This window comes from Mastigoproctus giganteus, chromosome 7 (assembly GCF_048544385.1).
Source record: "Mastigoproctus giganteus isolate SK-2022 chromosome 7, ASM4854438v1, whole genome shotgun sequence".
In the NCBI taxonomy this organism is placed as follows: Eukaryota; Metazoa; Arthropoda; class Arachnida; order Uropygi; family Thelyphonidae; genus Mastigoproctus; species Mastigoproctus giganteus.
Window position 1 is genome coordinate 208959504 of NC_143581.1, and position 17320 is coordinate 208976823.

Here is a 17320-nt window from a genome sequence, read left to right on the forward strand (position 1 = left end):
TCCCTGCTACAGAAGACCGTGTTAATTATTGCAAGGCGTTTCGAAGAAGGCTACCTACCGTAATTGCTAAGTCAAGAAGTGTTTGCCCGTAAGTATCATAAGATATCATTCAAAGAATTGATATACATGTGTATCATAAGATATTATTCAAAGAAAAGAATTGTAACAACTGCTGCTCTTTCAGATTTGAAGGACACAATCTGCCCATTTGAAGGACACATTTTTTTCACCTATTGCTGACCCTGGTAGTGAGAGTGTAAACTCACTTACTGTTTCTACTTCTCTCTGGATCTAATGATTCTTCCTTGTTTTTTCTGGTTGCGCTTTCCTCATGTCCTCAGAAGTAGCAAAGTTGGTATAAAAGCCGTCCTCCCACACCAGGTGGAAAATACCTGAGTTCGAATCACGTTGACGACTTCAGAAATTTTATGGGCCTTTTGCACAACATGGCTGAGTTAGTTGGTTTCAGGATAGGATAGCACGATTTTTTTTTCTCCCTGAAACTCGGATTTTTCATCCAGCAAACAGACAAATCGACCACAAATACGCGCAATTTAAAAAGCATGGTATACGACGACATAGCATGGTCTAAGTCGCTGATGCCCAACAATCGCTGATGCCCTAATACCCTACAACAATCGCTAATGCCCTAATACCCTACAACAATCGCTAATGCCCTAATACCCTACAACAATCAAGCTTTCTCCATATGGCAAACGCTGAGTTCTCCTTCCTTCAGTATCTATCTGTGAATATTCTTCTATGATCCTTTTTATTCTTCCTGGGATTAATTTTCTTTAGCGGGGCTACAGTCTTCACGGTGAGAACAGCTGTTATAATCACTGTTCTCCACACACACACCGAGCAGAAAAAGCCTGGGTTCGAATTACGTGAATGACGCGAGAAACTTCTACTGGCTTTTTTCACTCCGTGGTTTTCAGTCGGAAAAACAGGCAAACCAGAGAACGCTGGCAATTTATGGGCATAATCCACATGGGTTGTGACGCGTTATTTTACTTTTTTTGGCCCAGCTTACAGGCTCGAGGATCCTGTAATTTAGGAAGTCCGCCAAATAATTGCATGGAATACGGTATTTTCGTTTATCCCCAGGGGCTCACATCTAGTGAGTATGGGCTTGGCACACCCAGGGTCCTGAGCTGGATATCATCATTCTTCTCTTTCTTGGTGATTCCCTTCTACTTCTCTCTCTCTCTCTCTCAGGGTAACTCAGAAATTTTTTTTTTTCTTGGCTGGTGCAGCATAAGCCTCAGGCTTCCTTGTACTATATGGCTATTAATAATAATAATTCCGTTCTCTCAAACTCCAACATTCTCACATCGCTTACCACTCCTCGGGAGACCATTTTCATTTTCATTGGCCAAGCTGCCACCTGTGAAGAGCCACTCCTATTGGTGACAACGCTATGCTTTACTCACCATCCGAACTCGTGGTCCAATGTACCTGCTTGAATACGGGTCAACGGGATTCAATTATCACCTTTCTAATTTCTAACGTGAGCTTTTTTACATGGGCCCAAGTTTTATCCGATATATTTCTTCTTTTGGTCCCTAAAATTTAGCATTGATTTTTGTTCCAATTATTTAACTATTTTTAAAATGATTTATTCGTTTTTTTTTTTTTTGTTTTTTTTTTAAGAACACCGGTTACTCGAGTACGTTTGTCATGCAGATATGTTTGTAAAGAGCCTGTATTTCCTGTGGTAATAACTATACATCCGAGACATAAATAGACTAATTCGTTCCATAATAAAATGTAAAGAAGAAAGTAAACATAAGTCTGCATTATCGTGTTACGCGATGGCCTTCAAGATCATAGTGCGCTTTAGCGATTTGATTACCGTGATTACGCCGCAAAATACGGGCTGAAAGCACACAGGATAAAAGGGTTGTGCGCTGGACCGTAGCGCTGATAGGACTTGCATAAAGTTAAAGAAATAACAATAAAAAAGCTGTCTCAGACGATAAAAGTAGTCATCGATGCGTGTATTTCTTGTTTACCACGCGCGCACGTGATTATAGCAGACGACAGTGAAGCTTTTCAAGAGAGGGACCAAGGTCTTATTCATTACCATATTCATCACGACATGCAGTATGTTGTTACTTTGTGTACAGTGTAAATGCCATTGATCCACTGGTTCACTTGAAACAATGTCGTCTGGGGTAGTAATTATCAAATACTCAGACACAAGTGAGTAATCGCAACGGTGGCTGAATACGCTCAATTGGTGAAGATTTTTGCATGCCGTGACCCTGATTTTAAGTTAGAATAAAAATACTTTTTATTCCACGATGTCAAAAGGGTTTTCAGGGTGGGGGAAGGGTACGAGGATAGTTTACATAATACACAAATGGCATTACCGAGAGAAATGTATTTCTTATTAGCAATAATTTATGAAGGTTCGCATAATTTGCGAATTTTATTTAAATCTATTATTGTAGCTTCGTTATGTTCAACACTTAATTAACTGTGAAAGTTGACAATACTAGGAGGCACATTGTAAACGTCAGGGGTTGCTAGTTTGGCATGCCTGTTATAGCCCTTACTGGAAAAGAATTGCTTAAAATCAGCTTAAAATCATTATCAGTTGCAAATCACAAACTCTTCTTTTACTTACTTTGCTTGTAACATGAGAGCTATGACCCCTGCGGCCATTGGAGCGGCTGCGGATGTCCCCTGAAAAGTTTCGCTACATTTGCCATTAGCTTCGGGAACCACCTACGTAAAGAACGAACAAGTTACATTTCCCTTGCATTGCACGTTAAAACAAAAGAGCTGAAGTAATTTGGCGCCTATAAAGAGTTCAGAATTAAGTAATAAAATAATACGAAATAATAAAAAAAATATATCCAGACTTGAACACTTATTTAAACGTTTAGATTTATTCACGGCCGTCCTTTCCATTAGGCACTGTATCTAGGTCCTCGTGCGTAGTACATTTGATAGAATCGCTTTCCTCCCCACACTGGGTTGAAAACACCTGAGTTCGAGTCCCGTCGATGACGGGGGAATTTTTATGAGCCTTTTTCACAACGTGGCTGAGTTAGTTAGTCAGTCAGGATAGCGTGGTTCTTCTTTCCCCCCCCCCCCCAGAAATTCGGATTTTTCTACTAGAAAAAGGCAAATCGACCTCAGAACACAAGCGATTTACAGACAATATGCACGAAACAATAAGGCCTTAGTCGCTGATGCTCCTAAAACCCAACTACAACAACTGTGCCTAGGACTTACAAAAAATAAATATATAACAGATAGCCGAAATAAAAAAAAAAAAAAAAAAAAACAATTTAACGCAGGAGCATTTTAATATGTTTGATACCTATGCGAACACCAGACGAAGAGTGTGGTGAGTTTATGTGAACACCACACGAAGAGTACCTAGGGCCTACTAACACCAAAAGACAGACATGGGTTTACTACGATCCCATATCCAGCATATTGCAATTTATATAACCCCCAGGGGCTCACATCTAGTGAGTATGGGCTTGGCACACCCAGGATCCTGAGCTGGATATCATCATTCTTCTCTTTCTTAGTGATTCCTCTCTCTCTCTCCCTCTCTCTCTCTCTCTCAAGGTAACTTGGGAATTTTTTTTGGCTGGTGCAGCATAAGCCTCAGGCTTCCTTGCACCATATGGCTAATAATATTATTATACAGGGTGTCTCAAAAATATTGGTACAAACGTTTAGGGGAGGTAGGTAACATCTAAAGGAATGTGAATCGCATAGGAACCCATAACCGGAAACGTCACGGGAAAGTAGTAGCAGAAGCACAAGAAGCAGAAATGACACAAGACAGTAATTAGTGGCAAACATTTATTTGACATAATATTAACAATGGAGTACTAGATGGATGCATTTCATGATGTTACAACAGATGCTCGAAGGTTCCACCATGAGACGCGATGCATGCGTGACACCGACGCAGCATGGATTGGTGGACACGGTCGAACACACCTGGAGTTTCTTTGACAGTAGCAGCAGCGCAGACGAGTCTCGCCACGAGATATATTTCCGTCTCCACAGGCGATTCATACACGATAGATTTGAGGGGCCCCACAGAAAGAAATCAAGGCTCGATAAATCAGGTGAGCCTGGGGGCCAGGCATCGGGTCCACCACGGCCAATCCATCGACGCCCAAAACGCCTGTTCAAATGGTCACGAACACACCTTCCATAATGGGCAGGCGTCCCGTCATGTTGAAACCAAATGTTGCGTCTCACATTTGCTGGAGCATCGTCAAGTAACCCTGGTAGAACTTGTTCAAGAAAGATCAGATACTTAGCGGAGTTCATGCGGGATGGTAACAGGTATGGGCCGCTTAAGCAGTCACCGACCATACCTGTCCTGTCCACACATTTATTGCGAAGCGATGTTGTGCCGCATGGGGGCACACACCGTGTGGGTTGTCGTGAGCCCACACATGTGCATTGTGCCGATTGAATAAGACTTCCCGAGTGAAATAAGCTTCATCCGTGACCAAAATTATAGGCTGGAAAATTCAAATCTTGAACACTTTCTTGGAGAAACCACTGCGCAAAATCCACACGTGCAGGATGATCTAGGGGAAGCAGTAACTGAACCCTTTGGAGATGAAAGGGGGTGTAAGGAATCGTCGTGCCAGACACGCTGTACACTGCAACGAGACAATCCTAAGGCAGAGGCAACGGCACGTGTGCTGGTAGTAGGATTATTCTGGACGGCATTCAACACACTTTCTTCCATGGCGGGAGTTCGCGTCGAACGTGGTCTGCACGCACTACTCCTGTTTCCTCTAAATGACTCATAATCGCACAAATTTTGATGCACATGCACAAACAAACGGTGGTCCGGTACATGTCTGTCTGGGAAGGGTTCTCCATAAATTCGTTGAGCGCCTCGTCCATTGCCCTCTCCTAATCCATACACTAGGTGCATGTCTGCTAGCTCACAGTTCGTAAATCGATGCATGCTCTTCGTGCGGCGACTACCGCGCCGTCTACCGACTTACGGTGACGTTTCCGGTTATGGGTTCCTATGCGATTCACATTTCTTTAGATCTTATCTACCTCCCCTAAACGTTTGTACCAATATTTTTGGGACACCCTATATTAATATTATTAATATTAATAATAATATTATCATTAAACCAAATATACACTGTTTCCTTTCACTCTCTGATGAGATGAGTGTACAATTGAAACCAGTGGTGTTGCCAGGATTCGTGTTACAAATAAAATACCAAATTTATCATTATCCGAAGTGTAAGAAAGCGGTAACTGGTGGTTGTAGTACTGCTGCCCTGTAAGAGATTAATGCTATTGCGGTGTGGAGAAGAGTGGCGTAGGTGGTGCAGGAAGTGGTGCAGGAAGAAACTGTGAGTGACCATGGTTCAAGCTAACGTGACTATGATGTCCTTGTATTTTCTGTCTTATGAATTCCTCTGACTTTATGTGATCGTCCCAGAGTATAAACAAAAAATTTATTTAAATTTGTTAACTGATGACCCCACCCTACGATTTTGGGTGTTGTCTCGATATGATGTTCCTTGATTCAGCTGGAGATTACTTCTGTCCAACGGCACGTATCCAGTCACTCACTGGATTCCAAACAGAAACGTGATTCGTCACTAAAGACGGCAAGATCCCATTTTTATCTCCTTGCACCATTGCAGGTGCGGAAGATGATAGGATGATATTAGAGGCATAGAGGCAAAAGGATGGCGAGAATGCAACCTCACTTCTCGTCATAAAAAATATAACCTGTGTTGTGGAAACAGAAACCACACAAATCCCTTCACGGCACCGGAATGTTAAGGGGTTTAAATATAAGTGAGGCACTTTAATTAACAGATAACAATTAACACGAAAATACACAATGGGACAATACGTTAAGACAATATAAATTACAAATAAATACTGTATTATGTTAATTAGACTAATTTCAGACATATATATATATATATATATATATATGGGTCAACGTAGATAGCTATTACTTTGATTCGGAGCAATATGGCCTTAGTTGCTAATGCTCCTAAAACCAAATAACAAACAAACAATTACTTTGATTATGGCGGAGAGGTCTCTTTAGCAAGGAGAATGCTCTGTCTGTATATTTTCTCTTTTACTAATTGGTGCATATAGGCATCTATTTTGCTGAGCGTGTCGAGCATTTGGTTGGGCAGGAATCCGTCAGCCAGAGCAGGTCTGTTAGTGTGACTGACGAGCATCGGAATGAATTTCAGCCGAGGTTGCGGGATCCTCCAGGAGCACGAATCCCAGATGGCAGGTTGGGAGATAGATCCTATCTCCCAACCTATCATTTTGACTGTGAATATAATCCTCCTTTCATTAATAAAGGAGGCCATTCTTCCAATTGGAGGGGCTGTCAGTTCAGCGGTAGTGATTCCAGGATTGTGGTAGAGTTTGGCATTGGCCCACTTCAGAAGCGGCATAAATTCTCTTCATGTTAGGATTTGTTGCTGACGCCCAAATTTCGGAACCGTACAAGATTGCTGAATTCATTGAAGTTACTAGGAACTCTGCGAGGATGGAGGAATACCGAACAAGAAGGAACTTCTCTCCGCCCACCCAAGCTGAGAGAACTTAGTGATTGCCATGTCAATGTGGCTGTTGAACAGCATTTTGGCATCAAAGATCACGCTGAGTTCGGTTTGCACATTCGGAATTCCGGTTCCTCCAAGGGAGAAAATCTGTTATGAAGAGTTGCGTTTTAATGAAAAGACCATTTGTGCGGACTTCAGCAGATTTATTTATAGATTAAAACAGTACAGGTATGTTTCAACGTTCCTGAGGATTGTATTTATGGTATTGGTAATCTGTAGGGGATTTTCTTCAGGAGTGATCTTTGTTAAAAGCTTGAGGTCGTCTGCGTAACTGCCTATATTATTTTTGGATGAAATCAGTGGTGAAAAGTACCCCTAACAAAACTCCTTCCCGAGAAACACCAGTTTTACGAGAGAGGGTGTGGTTATTGTCTTTTAGCACACGTGTCCTTTCATGGAGCAAAGAATCCAGGAACCAAAGCATGTCTCTCTGTATATTCCAGTAATGTAATAGGTGAAGTAAATCTGGAATGGAAATTGCATATAAAGCTACATGGATACCGCAGTAAGTGATGGCCAAGTCGTCCGTTAATCGTTCTTCCCGATAGAGGCGTAGACAAGGATGGCGATACAATGTTGGAAATCTGGCGGAATGCAAAAGATCAATTCCCTGTCGCAGTCGGTAGATCCGTCGATCCTCCTGTTCATCTGATGCGGCCAAAGCCGTGTGGAGTATCTTCCTGTACCTACTGTTGTTGCAACGTCCAACTCTTTGGGCATCACGAACGGCGACTTGTCATGTTGACCTTCTGACAATCCAACGATCCGACCCTTTTCAAAGGCCGTCAGTTGCATATAACGTCACCTTACACGTGTTAAGGACCCTTCATTCACCTTACTGCGCTGAGCAGCTTCACATAATATACGTCACAGTAATGCATGCTTTCCGAAATTTCAATGACGGGCAGTGAGTTTAAAAATAGGACACTAAAATTCTACTTTTAATTTTGACACTATATTGGCACACACGAAACTATAAATCCTAGACCACCCAGCCAGATTGCAAGACTGCCCCCATATCTGCGCCCAACCCATTCAAAACCAGCCGTCAGGTCTTCACGGTGGTGGATCTGGCGGTAGTTTCGCCACTCCATATTGGATAATAATATTTAAAAATATTGTTAGAAACAAACAGTTCTATTATCGATAAAAAAAAAAAAAATTCCTTTATTGCGGCCAAGAGGTGTTACACTTTACTATATACCGCTATATATAACTGTAGTGCTTATAAAAGCAGTTATGATGAAACTGAAAACTATTGTAATCTTCATAACGACTCTGTCCCGATAACAAAACAAAAGAGAGGGGAAAAAATAGTATAAAATAACTATGTCCGATAACTTGTTGAATGATGCTGCTACTACTGTATCAAAATAAATGGTAGCAGCAGCATTAACGTGACGTAATATATTATAAGTGTTTACTTTCGAGGCATCAAAAGTAAACTTGCATTTATTATTCAAAATTGCGTAAACAATCCGCTCCAATTCGTACTCAGGGTCATCGATGAACTCCCTCTATGAAAACGTTCATAAATTACATTTATTATCGTCAAGAAAACACGAAAGTTAATTATTTTTATTACAAGTTTGTGATTTTTTTTTTTTTTGGCTAAATTTAAATAGTGACAGGATATCATTAACGCCTCGGTAGAAGCTTGTCATGAACAGCAGCCACGTTCCTAGGGTATTATTATCGTAGTACAAATCTTATCATATTTGAAGGAAACGCTTGAAGTTGTCTGATGTTCCAGTTAACCGCCGTTTCGCAATAAATTTGCTCGATGTTTATCGTCCGTATGTGCATTCCAAAATTTAAATGTGCAGCGTCGTCAGGCGAGATAAAAAAAAAGAAAAGAAAAAAAAAAAGCAGTTTTTGCAGTACTGGAATCAACTATTGGTTCGAAGAACTGATTTGTAATTTAAACATAAGATTAAAAGTCGTATGTTAAAATTATTATTATTATTAATAATAATAATTATTATTATTAATTAATAATAAAATTGTATTATTATTATTATTATTAGCCATATAGAGCAAGGAAGCCAGAGACTTATCTGCACCAGCCAAAAAAACCTTTCTAAGTTACGAGAGTGAGAGAGAGTCAGAAGTAGAAGGGAACCAAGAAAGAGAAGAATGATGATATCTAGCTCAGGACCCTGGGTGTGCCAAGCCCATACTCACCAGATGTGAGCTCCTGGGGTTCATTTTTAATTATATCAAAATTATACGATAAATATTACAAATAATTATTTGCTATACTTTTCCTTGTTTTAAATATTAAAAATATTATATTTTATAATTTTAAATTTTAAATTGAACTTCTATAAACTTGAATAACTTATTTAACTATTTATAAATTAATATAAAAAGTAATACAATAAATTGAATATAAAAATATTAAAATATTGTTTCTCTTATGTAGTGAGTATTGTTACGTTCTTAATACAGTAGACTTTCAGAATAATGGCACCTTCGAGGATTCAAGGCGCAGTTATTTCGATTTTTCCATTATCTAGGAAGTTTTGATTTTTAATATATTTAATGCAGAAATAATGTGGCTAAATAAGAAATAGAGAGATTAAGAATGCAATTTTATTAGCTGCATATAAAAAACAAGAATGTCGACGATCCAACCTTATATTTTGCCATTAATACACTCCACTCCTGCTTACGCCCTGTTCTATTTTCCTCATTATATCAAGTTTAGTCTGCGCCGTAGCATAGTGGCATCGTCACCGTCCTCCCCACACCGGGTGGAAAAGACCCTGGTTCGAACCCCAAACTTTCCGGCGACTCTAATGTAATAATTGATTACATCAAGTTTGTCATTAAGCTTTAATGTTGTTCTTCTTTGTATGAGGTTTATTAATTTTTGGAACTTTTAGTTTTAAATTTATTTTTTAGGGGTTTTTTAATTAAAAATAAATGAAAAACAGGTATAATCCGTAATATCAGTACAGAATTCATTTTGAAAATGGCGAACTTAAACAAATACAGTAATCACATGACTTGCTTGCCGTTTTTTTTTCATCCAACACATATATATATATATATATATATATATTTTTTTTTTTTTTTTTGTAATTAACAATGTATATATACACACACAATTAATTACTTAAATTGTAATTTGAGGAGTTCTTACATGCGAAAACAGTCGGATTTAGCTGTGCATACACGTGAAGTCTTAAACCAAAGCATACGAAGAATCGCTTCTAATAGAAATACTAAAGGCCATCACGCAGATAATGGCATTTCACATTAGACATAACGTTTAAGAAAAATGTTTTTATAGTGCAGGAAGCCATAAGATTTTGCTGCATCAGCCAAAAAATAAATAAAAATAATCGATAATTCATGAAAAATAATAAAAATAAAACAGAAAATAAACTATTTATGTAATTCCTGCCTCACGTTGGTAACTTTGGAAGATAATACAAAATCCTGGTGACTTTTAAATTTACCCAAGCTGTCAGCCTCAACTACCCACAGAGCTAACTTATTCCTGTAATTGACAATTTGTTGGCTAAACTAAAATTTTCTACAATCCAGCCTAAACCTCCTTCCCAAGTAATTTGAATTTAAGGCCCTTAGTTGTGGAATCATTTATTTCGCCTTCATTCATTTTGCTATCTTCTCTCTGAGAATTCTAGACGTCAATCAAGTCTTCTCTAAAGTGTTTGGTTACCAAGCTAGTATTTACTAACGTAAGTGTGAGTAAGAGCCTAGCAACCATGCAAACAATAATGGCAAGTTTTATTTACACACTTCTTTCGTCACAGAGGCTCTTCAATATAAGAAATGTAAATAAAATACATCATATTTTTTAAACGTATTGGCTAATGTGTAATGGCAGTTATCGATCGGAAGAGCAGCTGCCGACCGGGCTAGCCGGGTGGGTAAAGTGCCTGCCTGGCACCCCAAAAGGTCGCGGGTTCGAATCCCGCCTCGAGTTTGGATCAAAGTACTGCAAAAACCTTGGCAGGTGCATTATGGCCACAGAAGCCGATGCGCCAACAACTACCCCAAAAAAAAAAAAGAACAGCTAAACGATAAAACTAACTTTTATTTTATTTTAATCTTGGTCACCGATTGAAATATTTACCTGTCGACCACTTGGGCAGACGATGATAAAGTTGGCTTTTGGCTTCATCTATGAAAATTAACAATTTTTTTTTAAAGAATTTTTGCTGTTTTTCATGCCTTTATTTTGGGAAGGAATGGATAATCTCTATAATTCTACAACCGGACTAACCAATTAATAGCATTTTTGATCATCGTTTTGGGCATTAGAATAAATTGAACAAAGAGACAGATCTGACATATATAATGGGCGCTTTCTCAAATAAAATGAAGAACTTCCTGTATTAAGTTATTTGAGCTGATGACCGCTATAGCCAACCGTGAAAAGCAAACGAGTTAAAAAAAATAAAATAAAATATTATGAAAGGCGTACTGTAATACAATGCGCGTAATACATACGCGCATTGTATTTTTGCACACATTATTTCGATTTAAGCATATTCAGGTTCTAATTAAATTCAGATTTATCAATATACAGAGATGGAAAAATTATATAGCAAATGAATGTCTACCACGTTGATTTTCCGACGATTATCCTGCACGGCGTCATTACTAGGCGGAGTATGAAAACCTCCAATATAGGTCGATGCCAGAACGGCAGCACAGGGCTCTGTATAATAAGTGCTCCAACCAGTTTCTGTAACGGCTCCAAATGTGACTGTATATATGCTGGATGCATAGCCATCCAAGTTGCAGTTGTCGAAACTGTTGCCCCCATTTCCTGCAGCCCACACGTAGATGACCCCTTTACCTCCACGACCCTGAAAACAATAGTGTTACAGCATCGTTATCAATAGACAATACTTGTTACTGGCTCATACCTATCATTTGAAAAAAAAAAAAAAAAAAAAAAAATATATATATATATATATATATATATATATATATACAGTGGCGGACAAAAAAACTGAATCACTTGTGAATTTTGCAAATAATGTGTTTTGCGCTGCATTGTGGGTTTGCAGAAATGTACAAAATGCATTTGTTAGATGGGATATATATATACCTATGAATGAAATCCAATAAAAAGACTCCGCCTGATATACCTAATTCCTATAAATATCTTCCCAAAGGGTAAAATGCGTAATTAATGGAAATATGAGAAATCATGCAAATGGCAATCATGACAACCAAAAATACATTTTATTGTATTTACATGTACAAACTGAAATGACAAGTTAACATAATAGTATTATGTACTGTAAATCAGCAAAATAGGTCCTCAATATTTTGTTGTTCCTCCTCGAGCTGCAATTACAGCCTTGCAACGATCTGGCATAGAGTTAATCAACTTCTGGATATACGGTTGGCCGTTTTCATGGTACCACACCCTTACAATGCTCTCCTGCCACCCAATCTTACTTGTTAGCTTATTCTGAGCAATTTTAGACATTATGTACCAGCAATTTTCAATAGGGCTGAAATCTAGACTGTTTCCGGCCCAGTCCAACACTGTAATGCCAGCATGTTTGAGGTATGAGGGGGAAAAAAACGAGGGAAAACATTGGTGCAAGTATGTTTTAAGACTTGTGAGACAAGAAGACAAACTCATCATTAAATCTAAATAGCATAAAACTTACCAATTTTGCTGTGTGGCAAGGTGCTGAGTCCTGTTGAAAAATGCAGTTTTGGACGTCTGTGTGGTGATCCCTAATAACGGGTTTCAGGCACTTCTCCAAGATGGCACTGTAGGTTTCTGCATTCACCGTTCCGTTAATAAACTTATCGCCCCACCCCTTTGCTTGTTATGCATCCCCAGACCATCTGACCAGCGGGGAACTTTACAGTCGGAGTTACGCAGTCAGGATGGTATGCTTCCAATTTTCGTCTTCTGACATATCGCTTCCCATCCAAGTCATGCAGGTTGAATTTCGATTCGTCAGAAAAGAATAAACGGTGTCCCATTGCTCTTTTGTCCATGAAACATGCGTTTTAGACAAAGCAAGTCGCCTCTTCCTCATTTGTTGGGTCAACAAAGGCTTCTTCTTGGGCCAATAGGCATGCAGACCACATTCCGAAAGCCGTCTTTGGATAGTTCGTGCACTTGGTTCAACACCAGAGGCCATCTCTAAGTCCAGTTTTAGATCAGGAGCACTAGCATGGCGATTACGAAGGCAAAGCCGTTTCAAATATTGATCCTGGGAAGATCAATATTTGAAACGGCCTGATCCAGGTCTTTTCACATCACCGTTTTCAATTTTAGCACCCAGGATACTGTTGACTAGTGGCAGCCTATGTTATGAGCGATAGCACGCGAGTGAGCAACAGCTACATTTTTTTTTCTTGGTGTCAACTGAACATATGGAGCCATGCTTACACCTCCGCAAAACAGGATACTAATGAGCGTGTATACCCTTCCAACATATTCATAGAAACGGCTGATGCAATACCTTGCAATTACTGTTTGGACAATAGAAGGCAGTGGTCAAATCTTACAAATGGGTGGGTTTCTGAAGCCTGTAACGAGTAGATAAATCACCACAATAGAAGCGTTATCTGACGCAATACCTTTGCTTTGCGACAAACAAAATGACTGTAATCAAACAATATCTTATACCTTTCACTACAAATGTTTTAAGGTGATGCAGTTTTTTTTTGTCCGCCATTACATATATATATATATAAAATAAAATAAAGAAATAAAATAATTTTATTTACTATTTACAATATTCACTATCAAAATGAAAAAAAAAAAAAAAAATAAAAATAATAATAATAAAATAATAAAACTGAAATTAAAAGAAAAAATATATATATAAATTATAAATCACAGCTGGGCCCCGGGCAGCAGACCGGCCCCCAAAATTTTATTTATATTACAATTTACATCTGTACAGTATTATTCGGGCAGAAGATTATGTATATTACGAAAAAAAAAAAATAAATAAATAAATAAATAACGAAAAATAAATAAATTTAAAAAATTAAAGAACAAATGAAAAACACTTTATACACCGATGATACATTTAATACCGATAATGATATTGGATAAACATACGAACGTTTATTTTTCTTATGGAATATGAGGTTGTTTAAGTCGCGGAACTTGCTTTTGTTTTGTAGTGTTTTCCACCAGAGTAAGCAGGGGCAGTGTGGCGTAAAATCACCACAATTTAGAAAATGAAGCGTAGAAACAAATTGGTTGAAAACCGCAGGTACACAATAAGCGCGTAAGTCAACCTTCCCATAACACGCTGGCAGGCGTGATCAAGAAGGATCACAAATCTTGTGATAGGTGTTTAAAAGGTGGCTTCAGTTTTGCAATTGAATCTACCTTTTAAACACCGATTCGAAAGATGCTTTACGTGCCCTTTTGAGATCACCGATAATTCATTATTAAGTAGTCTTACCCTAAGTGACCCAGCGGAGATAATCTTTGATCGCAGAAGTCGGATGGAGCGAGATCTGGAAAAGAGTATGAATGACCTATTAAATTCAATGCCCATTTTTTTTAAATCATAGCCTGTGCAACTGACCTGTGGTCAAAGCTGACAATGGACTTGGATTTCTGAAGCCTGTAACGAGTAGTTCAACTTACCGAATCTGAAAAAGAAGTTTACCTCTTTAATACCTTTAATCATTGCGTGCTCTGCCAATCTCCCTGGTCCATCTACGTGTCTCCCGTCATCCATAGGACCCCAAGAGGCACTATAAATATCCACAATATCTAAGGCATGAGTAAGCGCCATTGCTTCCTGAACGTCAGTCACTGGACCGTCTAATATACGAGTTCCTACAACAGAATGCAGCGAGTGATTATCAAATTCAGATTTTAGGTTTTTCCTTCAGACTATGAAAATTCTAATTTAAATGAAATAAGCTGACATAAATGCACAAAATTTTTATTTTAATTATTTATTAATTAATTCTTTTCAGGTCGTCAACATTTGGAGTTTATCTTATTCTTGATATAGCTCCACAGGAAAAAATAAGGGGTAACTGTCGGACAGTGACACAGCCACTATGAAATGCTATCCCATGGAGAAATCAGTTTACAGTATTGAGAAATTGTTGACCAAATAAAGAAGATTTAATAAAAACACAGAAACGGTTGGGTCATGAACATTTTCATAAAACAGCTGAGTGTCTGCGCGAATTGGTATTCTAAATATAATTTTTAATTAAAATAAAATATTATTTAATATTACGGGAACAAAAATATTGGGTATTTCAAACTTAGCGGAGTGGCGAACGCAGAACTGCAGTATCACGCGCGTTTGAGTTGACCGTCTTTAGAATACACATTACTGCTAAATACAGTTAATGAATACATTATAGAATGATCAATTGTAAGCTCCTCTGACCTATGTGGTCGTACCTGGGTACAAATAGAACCTTTTCGAAACCTACAATAAAAATATAATTCTTTTAACAGGAACTTGACCTCTATACTTCATTACGAGCGGACCGAGTGTGGTGCGCATACTATAAGTGGCTAGAGTATGCGCAGTCAACGCAATTTTTTTTTTTTTGTTTTTGGCAGGAGGCTGAACACGAACAGGTCTGAGAATACTAAATATTATGGCCACTAGATCTGCTTTGAGAAGTAGCTATTTCTCCGAGTTACACGGTTTGTTGAAACATTTGTTTTCTAAATCAAATATTTGGAATTCAGAGCATTTATTAAAAAAAAAAAAAAAAAAAAAAGGGGGGGGGGGAAAGGAGTAACTAGGGGGTGGATGCACTTCCAGGAAATGAAAAAACCAAGCATTTTCGGATTCCAGTGATAACCGCTACGGAATAATAATCTACAGAAAATATATGCCACTTGGCGAATCACTGATAATATGCTATTGTCTGTAAAGGTCAGATAAAGAAGTAACTAAAAGATAAATAATGAAATTTTAGTACAGTAGGTATATGTGGACGGCCTACCAAATACTGCAATTTCAGAAGTAAAAAAGTTTCTAAATGATTAGAATCAGACGAGAATTTATACCAAAACTTTCCACTTGATTATCCATACACCATTTTATAACTGTTGCAACCAGTTATTTGTCAATTTATTTATTTATTATTTATCCTATCTGAATTCAGTCTACCTCCTCTGGTCAAATCTTATGACCAAGGGAGGCAGACGTACCTGACATATGTAAAATTACATGACTACTAAGAGAGAAAATATACGTATATTCGTACTTTAATGCTAATTCAAAACTAGTTGAATGTTAACAACACGAGATATCAAAACTTGTCATAAAACATAAAATGTGCTGATAAAATAGCCACTAAGAGGATTATCCAAACATGGGTTTGATAAAGTCTTTATGTTACGTCCAATGAGTGTTTCTTGAACGTTTGATAAGAAAAAACGATATTTGCGCGTATAAATCTACTGAATGTGTCTTTAAGGGATTGCAAAAAGATATACTGTATTTTCGTGACGATAAGGCGCACCCACGTTTTAGAAAGAAAATTAAAAAAAAAAAAAAAATACTGTGTATATTCGGAACACAAATTCATAAGTGCTTACGAAATAAAACGTCAGTGTAAAACGACGCTTTTACTCATCATACCATACACGGACACGGATAAAAATAAAGACATCATTATACGCACATTAGCATATCTTCGGACCATATGACGCGGGGGGAATTTTAGGCAACATTTTCCAAGAAAAAAGTCTGTCTTATATTCCAGAAAATACGGTAATTTGTCTTAAAAACTAGAATGTTAAAAGTCATGAAGTAAAGAATGGCATATCTATCATATTATCCACTGATTTATGATACCATGAATTATATCATTTATTTCGTTCAATTATATCATTCCATTATTTCATTCAATTATACCATTCGATTATATCATGCGATTATTTCATTTAGTTAAATGATTTAATCGAATGTTAATAGTTAGTAACTACTAATTATTCGATTATTGAAATTCCTTGATTACTAATTTTATTCCTATCACTAGTGTAACTAGTTCCCTAGGCGCTAAAATTCACGAGTGTAAGTAATTTTAGTGTGTGTTGTATTATATACAAATAGTACTTTGAAAAAAAAAAGAGGGGGGGGAGGTTAAACGGAAGTAATATTTAATATTTGTATCTGTTAATATTTAAATCAGTGGATTTACCGATTACGAGAACAGTTTACCAATCAAAGTGCAGCAAAACGCAAGGTCAATTCCAGTGCTCGCAGCATCCTTTATTTGTCGATGGTATTAGACTTTATGTATATTTTTATCGTTTTAATTTTATACATTTTCTCTGGTTTTAATTTTGTTTCATCAGTGGTTTCATTTTGATAGTGGAAACTTGAAATTTCCGCTATCAAATTTATCCGATGATTTGATGACTTTCCAAAGTTGATTTAAATTATCTATTTCGCGACTTTTTATTTATATCGTGAGAGTTTTATAATAGAATAATTTGTTTTGTTGCAATATATATATTCTCCTTCCATGCACATTTAACTTTCTCTCTCTCTCTCTCTCTCTCTCTCTGTGCGTCAGTAGACGCACAGAGAGAGAGGAGCAGCTTATAGCAGCAGCTTGCGTCCGAAAAGGGCGAAAAACATGACTAACCATATCATTTGGTCATTTGCCTCTGGTGATTGCATCAGCGGAATGTAATGTAGGAGGAAATGATAAACGATAAACGTTGT

General features: G+C 37.7%; 1 protein-coding gene across 1 annotated transcript in view; it reads right to left on the reverse strand.

Moving 5' to 3' along the window:
- The window catches only part of LOC150083635 (proprotein convertase subtilisin/kexin type 4-like), a 61285-nt gene that overhangs the window by 4374 nt on the left and 39591 nt on the right, over window positions 1-17320 (reverse strand). Inside the window, exons 7-9 of the mRNA XM_090378549.1 lie at window positions 14273-14445; window positions 11225-11473; window positions 2636-2736 (exon numbers count right to left, since the gene is read on the reverse strand). Coding sequence (XP_090234675.1) covers window positions 2636-2736; window positions 11225-11473; window positions 14273-14445 — 523 coding nt within the window. The remainder of the gene's footprint in view (window positions 1-2635; window positions 2737-11224; window positions 11474-14272; window positions 14446-17320) is intronic.